Source organism: Poecilia latipinna, unplaced genomic scaffold (assembly GCF_001443285.1).
Source record: "Poecilia latipinna isolate Pla-1442-1.1 unplaced genomic scaffold, P_latipinna-1.0 Scaffold624, whole genome shotgun sequence".
Lineage (NCBI taxonomy): Eukaryota > Metazoa > Chordata > Actinopteri > Cyprinodontiformes > Poeciliidae > Poecilia > Poecilia latipinna.
In genome coordinates, this window is record NW_015113240.1 from 284,739 (window position 1) to 294,377 (window position 9,639).

General features: G+C 40.4%; 1 protein-coding gene across 2 annotated transcripts; it reads left to right on the forward strand.

Moving 5' to 3' along the window:
- The first annotated feature begins 247 nt into the window (after positions 1-247).
- Positions 248-7,573, forward strand: slc2a1c (solute carrier family 2 member 1c). 2 transcript variants are annotated; one of them, XM_015043316.1, is made up of 12 exons: positions 248-435; positions 537-693; positions 1,631-1,704; positions 1,892-1,990; positions 3,008-3,168; positions 3,259-3,499; positions 3,583-3,745; positions 4,739-4,923; positions 5,060-5,161; positions 5,693-5,794; positions 6,341-6,544; positions 6,981-7,573. In XM_015043316.1, exons 3-12 carry the CDS (start codon positions 1,690-1,692, stop codon positions 7,158-7,160), a joined length of 1,452 nt encoding a protein of 483 aa, XP_014898802.1. In that variant the 5' UTR covers positions 248-435; positions 537-693; positions 1,631-1,689; the 3' UTR covers positions 7,161-7,573. The 2 variants fall into 2 exon arrangements, with proteins under 2 accessions (XP_014898802.1, XP_014898803.1); XM_015043317.1 differs by lacking the exons at positions 248-435; positions 537-693 and having other exon boundaries at positions 1,631-1,715.
- Positions 7,574-9,639: the final 2,066 nt, after the last annotated feature.

The window sequence follows — 9,639 nt, forward strand, 5'->3', positions numbered from 1 at the left end:
ACTGACACCTATTAGGGTTACAAGAATATGCTAATTTTCACATTTGTCAGTCTCTGGATCACTATCCCCATGTAGGAGTGTGAAGTCTGTTTTCAACTGAATCAAACCCTCAACATTCAATATTCTTAGAAAGAGAAACGATCCTGTGGAGCCATGAAGTGCTCTAAGAATTCACACACACACACACACACACACACACACACACACACACACACACACACACACACACACACACACACACACACCTTACTCTAATGTCAGTGTTTTTCCCCCCTTCTAAAATGCCTCCTCTGTGCTCCAAGTTCATTTTCAGCTCTGACCTCAGAACAGTTTGTTTTTTCCCTCGTCCCAAATGCAGCCGCCGGCTTTGATTCGTACAGACGGATCCTCTGTCAGCTGGAGAGCGGAGGAGGCCCACTGGAACCGTTTTACCAGGTCCGCTCCAAATGCATCGGCTGGGTGTGACTGTGTAAGCGGGAAACCTGCGGGTCCTAAATATACGTGTGTGTGTCCTGAATAATGCACTGTCATTTCAGAAACGCAGGGGGAAAAGAAGGGATCAGTGCAGTTATGAAGCAGCTATGAGTTATGAACTCATCTCATTTTAACTGAAACAAGCATTTGGTGCTAAAGAGATTCAGATAAATTAACGCCACAGGATAAAAACAAGAGATTTTTCAGTCCCCTGCTCTGGTAAGTTGGTTTAAGATGATTGAAATACATCTGTCACTGTTTTTATGATTAGCGTTCAGTGAGTTGTATTTTTGTATTTTGATGCAGCTCAAAGGCAGAGTGTGTAACATACCGAAACACTGAAACACATCAGGGGATTTAGTCACTAAATCCAGGTTAAAAACAGAAACAGCTGTTTTTTATTGGATTGAGTTTTAATGCAATAAAAAAGTCTGTTTTGTTTTTTTTGACTTCTTGTACTTGAACTTTGCAAAAGCTTAAAAACAATTCTCGTTTTTTAAAACTTTTTCCTTGTGATTCTTGTCACAAAGACAATTTGTTTTCATATATGAAAAGTAACATCGATGACATCATTTCAAAGCACAAAAATGCAGGATTTTTTGTTGTTGTTGCGTCTGCTCTAATGCATTAAATTTGTTTTCATCTTGAAACTTGTTGTTTCGGTATATTTTGTCATGACTTTGCCTGATAATCTTACATAAAGCATATATACTGTATTTGAGGTTTTATTTGAATTTTTTTCCATTTATTTGAGTGGTTCTACACACACACTTCTGAATCGATGCTTTGTAGAATCACCTTTCACTGCAATGACAGCAAGTCTTTCTGTACCAGACGCACAAATCTGAAAATGTCTCAGTCAGAAAATAAGTAACTTTTAGATTTCTCGTGTTTATTACAAATATTGCTGATTGTTTCTTCTCTTTCAGTTTTGCTCATGTAAATCAGGCCACACGGACATTTCACTACTTATTTAGTCTGACAAGTGATTCTGTGTGAAACTCACCAAAACATTTTGATAACCACACGTCACATTTCTTCTTCTTTTAAAATGTTCATGATAATTCCAGGATTACAAGAAAGTATGTGTTTTTCCAAAGAAGAAGAAATTATAGCTAAACTCAGATGCTAATCTTTTGTGTTCATTTACTTTCAGAAAACTAGACAATAAATGCGCCTGCTATCCAGGAAAGATATTCTGTCTTACCCCAACAGATGGCATCCAAAGAGGTTAAGTTGTGGTATTCCTTTTTTTTTTATATACAAATCAACACAAAAATTCACTTCTGAATGCCATATGAATGAGAAATATTGGTTCTGAGCAGTAACAAGCTGCAGTTGTTTCATTATTTTCTTGTCACATTTTTAAAGAAGCTGAGGTGAAACATTTGGGAAAATGCTCGGCTTGTTGTTTCAGAGCCATCTTACAGCAACACTCCTGGTCTCCGTCCTGGGAGCCGTGCTCGGCCCCCTGCAGATCGGCTACCACACTGGCAACGTCAACGCTCCAGCCAGGGTAAGAGGACGGCCAGATGATATGCATCTGTCCATTAGCATCCAAGTATTTCACTAAATGGTCACAAGTGAAACCAGGGGTGAGCGATAACTGCAGAACCAGAAAGAAAAAATACATTTTTTATAATGAAATCAAGTTTTTGTCATGATTTCAAATTGTACAACACATTATTTAAATGTTTCACAATGGATTGAAATTTTACGATGTCAAGTTCAATTTACATTTTCTGCCACTTTCACTTATAATACTTATGTTTTTTCCAATTAATCTGACAATCAAAGGAACAACAATCTCCTATTTTTTGCTGAAAAGTTATCTATAAGTTAGTTTTGTCTTATTTCAAATGTACTAAGATATTTGTACTAGAACCAAAATACTTACGATTTTGTGTTTTTGTAGCGTAACCCGCTGCACATCCCAGGTGTCTACTTTACCAAGTCATAATTGTTTAATCCCTACTAGATAAAAGCCTGTTTATAAAGAAAACCATGAGAAGCACAGAACAAGGGCGAGAATGTAATGTCTTTAAGGTGTGCCACATAGACGAGCCAACAATCTCTCTACATTGTCAAATAGTGAACATAGTCATGATACAGATTTGCTACATCTCTATGTCCTGTTTTTCTTTGTCTTCTGTCCCTTTATAATTACAAAATGTGGTATAAATTAAGTAGACAACAAATTAAATGCCATTCCATGAAAAAAATGATGAGTCCAAAAGCGACCCAAATGGTCAGCCAAGTCTTGGGATACTTCAGAAGAGCCAGACAGCAGGCAGACTGTCAAACAAATATCACACAGCCTTGTGAAGTTAGCAGCTGCCTAAACCTCAGTGGCTCAGGTCCTGAAGGTGTTTCCCACCGTCAGCAGTTTAACGCTGCTGAACGTACACCAACACCACAAGCTGTCTTCATATGGGACGTTCAACTGCAGCACTTCTCGTGATTCATTCGCACATCGGCATTGGGTTACATGGTCCAAGTTCTCCTGCCTTTTCCTTTTATCGCTGGTCTTCAGATCATTGAAGAGTTCTTCAACAGCACATGGAGAGCCAGACACAACCAGTCGATGTCGGATCACAGCCTGACGCTGTTGTGGTCGCTGTCCGTCAGCATCAAGGACTTTGGAGCGTTGCTGGGCTCTCTGGGGGTTAAACACCTGGCGGATTCATACGGCAGGTGAGAGTCAAGAAAACAAGTGAAACGGAAACACACAGCAGAGCTTCTACGATCTACTGACGAGCGTTTGTTTTTGCCCTCCCTGTGAAGACGAAACTCCATCCTGATCGCCAACTGTCTGTCAGTGGCAGCGGCGTGCATTATGTTTGCCTCGAAAGCCAGCGGGTCGTTCGAGGTTCTCATTCTGGGACGGCTGGTGTTTGGCCTGTTCTGCGGTCTTGTGATGAGTCTAAACCAACTCTACATCCAGGAAGTGTCCCCTACCAACCTGAGAGGAGCCTTTGCCACACTCAACCAAGTGTCATTAGCCTCTGGCATCCTGATAGGGATGGTAAGGACGGTGCCGGTGATCTTTGGTTTGGATAGTTTAACTCGTTTGTGAACGTCTTACAAAGTATTTACCGTTTGCTACAGGTGGCTGGTCTGGAAACAACGCTGGGCACGAAGAGTAACTGGGCGATGATGCTGTCCCTGTCTCTCATCCCGGCCCTGACACAGTATCTGGTTCTGCCTTTCTGCCCAGAAAGCCCTCGCTACCTCTTGATGAACCAGGGAGAGGAGAGGAAAGCAGAAACCGGTGGGTTTCTACTTCAATAGCCTCAATTAGGAAATCACAGGAGATGAAGTCAACCCAGAATCTGCAACCGTCACAAAAAAAGAGTTTAAACACCTTTCACGATTCAGTATTTTGTTTGACAAACTGAACATTTTGGTCAACCAACAGTACAAAGTCGCCAAATTTCGCACAAGGTCAATAAAGTCACTGTTTTGGAATAGATGTAGTAAAATCATGATCTCAATTTGATTCCTGCGTTGGAAGGAAATTTATATAAATTACTGATTTGAAGGAAGTACAATTTCAAAACAGCCAGTAGCCAGTGTTGCTGGTCATTGATCTTGAACCATTTCAAAACATTTCGGGGTTCATCATTCAACTCTGGGAACAATTTAATCAGGTTTACAGCACAACTCAATGCAAGTTCAAGATGATCTCAAACTGTGAAGAAACGTTTCAGACCCAACAGCTATTAGTCAGTCACCACAACACTGTTAGAAAAAGGCAGAACAAATAAGGATCTACAGCAGTTTGCCTGAGAACATCTTAGTTACTAATAACCCATAATATTCCAGTTTTAATTAAACTAAAATTGGGTGTGAAAATGGATGGCCACAAACATGGACAAAATGAAGCAACTCTATGAAAAGGTGAAAGATGAAAAACGTAATTTGGTTGCGACCCAAAGTGGATTTACAAGCAACCCAGTCATCTGGTGGTTTAGCTATTCCTCTCACCGCCTCTACAAGCGAGCCAAGAATATTTTTAATGGAGTCATATTAGAGGATGACGATGAGATGTTTAGCTGTTTGGGTTGCATTTATCCAATTTTAGCACCTAGAAAGAATCGTTTGTATGTCCTAATACGTGAACGCATACGGCTTAAAAAGTGCTGATAGGCAACTAGGTGGTGTTGACAGGACAAACTTTAGCCATCGAGAAACAAAACGCATCTAAAACAGACAAATTCCGCCAGCTCTATGAAAGCACTTCGTTGTTGTTTTCATCCTGCAGCCCTGCTGAGACTGCGAGGCCATGCCGACAAAGTGTCCAGTGAGCTGGAGGAGATGAAGGACGAGGCTGCACACACCCTGACCCGCGTCACCGTCCAGGATTTCCTCCGGAAACGAAGTTACAGGCAGCCGATCCTCATCGTTCTCCTCGTCAACTTAGGCAGCCAGCTTTCTGGATTCAATGCAGTAGGCAAAAAAAACCCTTCCTAAACACTTAAAGACGTTACTTTTACCAGATTTGCAAATAAACAAGGCAATTCATCATTTCATTAGCCCATCTTAAAGAAACACATTTCCCAGTTACTCTGCTCTTTTATTCCAGATTATCAACTACTCCACTAAAATGTTCCAGGCCAAGTTCAATGAGGCCAAATATCTGACTCTAGGTGTGGGAGTTGTCAATGTCACCTTCACTTTGGTTGCAGTGAGTACAAATCATCTCCAATTTACTCATGGGACAGCAGGAAACACAGCAGCTGCATCAGAGGTTGGGATAAAGCCGACGTGTTGCTTCCAGGAAATGTCGTTCTGACAATCCGGTGGTCAGGTTATTGCTGCTTTTTATTTAGAAATCAGGAATCTAATGTATGCACACTGGGATCGGTGATGAAAAACGGGTGTAGATTTGAGTGAGGACAACATTATAAGGTCATTTCTACACTGCAGAGCAAACTAGTGGGTGGAGGCCAAGCCAAACGATGCTGTACAGCAGAGCTCATTCGGTGTGGTGGTGGTGTTTACACATTTAATAACATACAGTCCATACTAATACACTAATTGTTTTTCATCTTTACAAACATATCCCTCAATACACAAATAGAATCTTGTTTTGTAAAACTAATAATAAATTCTCAGAACTAATGTGAGATCTGAGCCAACCAAATTTTCATGGACATTTTGATGCAAACCAAATTCATTGCCCAGTTTTTTCCTCCGTCTCATTATTTACCCCCAGTTCTTCTTCATGGAGCGGGCCGGGAGGAGGAAGCTGCTGCTGATTGGTTTCCTCTCCATAGGAGTTTGTAATTTCCTTATGACCATAGTCGACTCTGTTCTGGTAAGTCCGTCATAGTTTGGTCGCTTTCATGCTCGCTGGAAATGTGTCTTTAAAAGCAAGCAGCGAAAAACTTATGTTTTTTTGTTTCTTCTTTTTTTTATCCTTTCTTTCCAAACACTGGACGTCAATAGATATATTCGTATGGCTATAATTTTACTTCAATCAGTCTTTGGGTCTAGAGTTGTTTAAGGACAGATCTTGGTTAGCCGATTAAATCAACAGACTTTGACAAATAGGCCTTTCTGAACTAGCCGTTAGCTTTAGTCTGGGAACCAACTGCTTTCCAAATAATGAAAGTAGTCTGGGTCATTTAAGGCCGACCAGCTAGCCTGGAAAAACATTTGCTGCGTTCTGGATTTATCATCAACAACGACGCTGAGTTGCAGTCCTGGTTTGACATCCGTTGATGTCATTGTTACAACTAGAACCTCAGATTGTCCTGATGGACGTCAATGTCCTTATCTCTGTGACTAATCAAACTTTCCTTGACCTTGGGACAAAACGCCACAATGACGCGTAAGTGTGACTTTTGCTCCCTCTCTGCAGCACCTGGTCCCAGAACTGCAGAGCCTGCAGGTCCTGCTGGTGTTCTGCGTGGTCTCGGCCTACGAGCTGGGCCCCGGCCCCATCTCCTGGTTCATCGCCGCCGAACTGTTCGACCAGCCCGGGAGACCCATCGCCATGGCGCTCACCAGCATGGTCAACTGGGGAGGGAAGTTCGTCCTCGCCCTCCTCTTCCCTCCGCTGCTGGTGAGTTTACGCGGTCGGACTTCTGAGGAAGCTTTGAGGGAGGCGAACGTCTTGTTTTTGTTGGTCGCCTAGCGCCTCGGAGACGTTGCTTTTAAACACAGATCGTAAAAATCCCCAGCCTGCTTTAAGCCAGACATGCGTACTCGACGTAAAATGGAAATAAATTATGTACAGTTGTTGTTTAAGACACATAAATCTCTCTCTAAAAGCTCGAAGCGAGGCTGAGATCATTGACCGAGTGATTGAATTATCAGCTGTGGAGGGAAAGCGTAAGCCAACAGAGATCCGTTTTTACGGCCTTTTTGGTTTTATAGCATCAAGTTTAAATCACGAGAGACCCATCAGGTTTTTTTTAAGTGTAACATGGAAAGCAATAAATATGGTAGTTTTGTTTCTCTCTCTTTTTTTTATTTTTATCCCTCCAAATCTCTTACAGAAAATCTGCGGGGCCTACGTCTACTTGATTTTCACAGCCGTGGCTCTGCTCGCCTTCGCCGTCACGTGGCTCCGCCTCCCGGAGACCAAAGGTCGCACATTCGACGACATTGCGGAGGAGTTCAGAGGAGCGGAGGGAATCCCGCTGCACAACAGCAGCAGATTCAACACTTTCGCCTGAGCAGCAGCAGATTGTTCCTTCCCCAGAAGAAACTGTTTCAGCCTGCCAACCTAATAATAAAGAAACAATTCTTAAAATTTATATTTTGTGTGTTAGCTACACCACACCTCAAATTTAATTTATTCTTTTGATTAAAATCTCGGAAAAAGAAATGTACAGCTCCAGACGAATGCCATCTGAAATAATCATGATCCTTAAAAGAACATTTTAAAAACATTTTAGATGTTTTTTTTTTTTTATTATTACTCTTAGTGGAAGGATCTGATTTAAACAGTACTTGTAACCACATTATTCTGTAAGACACACAGATGTTTAAAATAATGTTAAATAATGTTTCATTAGTACCATATATTTTGTTAGACTCTGTAACTTTAAAGTTCTGTAATATAATGAACTATATTTAATCATTATTACACTGACTTCCTGGTTGTTTTTTCTTCATGTTGAGGTTCACTGGGTGAAACATCTTCTGTTATGTTACAACCACCAAATGTCAACTTCAAAAAGTTGCAAATATTAATAATTAGGAATCCCATTATGAACGTCAGTACTCGCTGCCTATGGCAAATATTCATGTTTTACTTAAAATGTCTGACCTATAAAGCAGAAAAAGTCTCTATTCTATTAAAAAATGCTAAAAATTCATTTTATTTCCATCCCAGTAATGCAAAAATATATTTGTTCATATTTCTGTGCATTGTTATAAAAAAGGTTTTGTTATCATATGACAATACAAAAAGATTTCTTTACCTTTTAGAAACAACTTAGAGTCACATTTTTAAGATACTTTAACACGTTGTAATAATATAACACGTAAAAATGTTGTGTGTTCAAAAATCCCCCATTTTGAGTGGAAATAAAAAAAATGCAGTAAGAACAAAGATCGCTCTATTCAACTTATTGTGTTTTCATAAACACAGCCGCAGTTATGCAAAAAGTACACACACACACACACGCACGCACGCACGCACGCACGCACGCACACACACACACACACACACACAATAAAATGTCAACGGACACAGACGGGTCAATGTAAATCACAAATCCAGCCACTAGGGGGAACTCAAGAACCATTTCTATCAGTCACTGCTGGTTTTAAAGTGTCAGACCAACACAAATATTAAAAATATATTTTGAAATATTGTTTTCAAATCTTTGTTAGGCTCACAGTGTCTTTCTGAATGAACATGGGTGTTATGACGTCAGGTAATCCACACGTCTGGAAAAAAGAAAAAAAGAAAATAGAGCTCCAACCTAAAAAAACATGAGTTAATTTGTTACATGTAATCAAATTCAGTTTGTTCAACTTACATTAGTTACTTGATTTGCCTAACATGACAACTTAATAAACTTAATATATTATTTACTTGGATAAACATAATTTCACCTATAATTTCAGTGTGGCAACATTTTTTGTGACTAAATTTGGGAAATGTTATTTAATATAAAGTTAGCACAAATGTCTGTGTGAAGGCCCAGGTGACAGTGCAACTAAAGTGCTTCATGTTTGCAGATGTTCTGGTACGAAACACGTCTGAAGGAACGTCGAGGCTCATTGTGTTCAACAGCAACCGAAAAGAAGCGCGACTTTCAACATTTCAGCACTAAAGATGTTCTCGGCCAACCAAACCTGATGACAGCTTGTGTTTCTGCGCTACGGGCAAAACCAGAAACTGAGTCACATCACATGAGAAACTGAGCTGAACAAAAACCTGTAGAGTGGCGGTCTCACTACAAGAATCTAACAATCCCAACTACAACCGTCTTCCTCCAAACGTGTCGGATATGGGTTTGATTGGGATTTAGAGATATTAAGGGGGTAAAACAGCTTGACTAACACATAATGTGACAAAACCTTCGTGTTTGTAGGCTACAAGATGGAAGAATATTTGCTCATGTCTTAAAGCTGGAGTAACTTAGGAAATATGTTTTTCTTGTTTTTTTAACATATTTGTTGAAAATGTTACTATGTTGTGACAGTATGGTGTGAGACAAATTGTGAAAAGACAATCGAGCTCCTTCGCTTTCTACCACCGTTCCTGGTGCCAACTCGAAACAACCAATCAGAACCAGAAGGCGGGACTTAGCTCTGTCAATCATTCCCGTGTTCAAGCCACGCCCACTCCAAATCCAAATCTTGACAGGTCTGAGCAGCTAACAGTTTCAACAAATATGTAAAAAACTGTTTGCGGCTTTTTAAAAAATAATAATAATAATAAAAAAGCCACTTTAATAAAAATAAAACCCCCTGAAAAGAATAAAAGTTCCTGCAATCCCCACATTTGTGTTTCCTGTTTCTTCTCTGACTGAGACTCAGTGATGCCGTCGTGTTTTTCGACTCCTCCCCTGTCGTCACATCCAGAACCTGATCCTGCTGCTAAACAGACTGGACCTGCAACAAGAGCTGCTAAACCCAGAGGATCACATCGCGGCTGCTTCAACATGATCTTCATGGTCTTCATGTTTACTTTTTCAT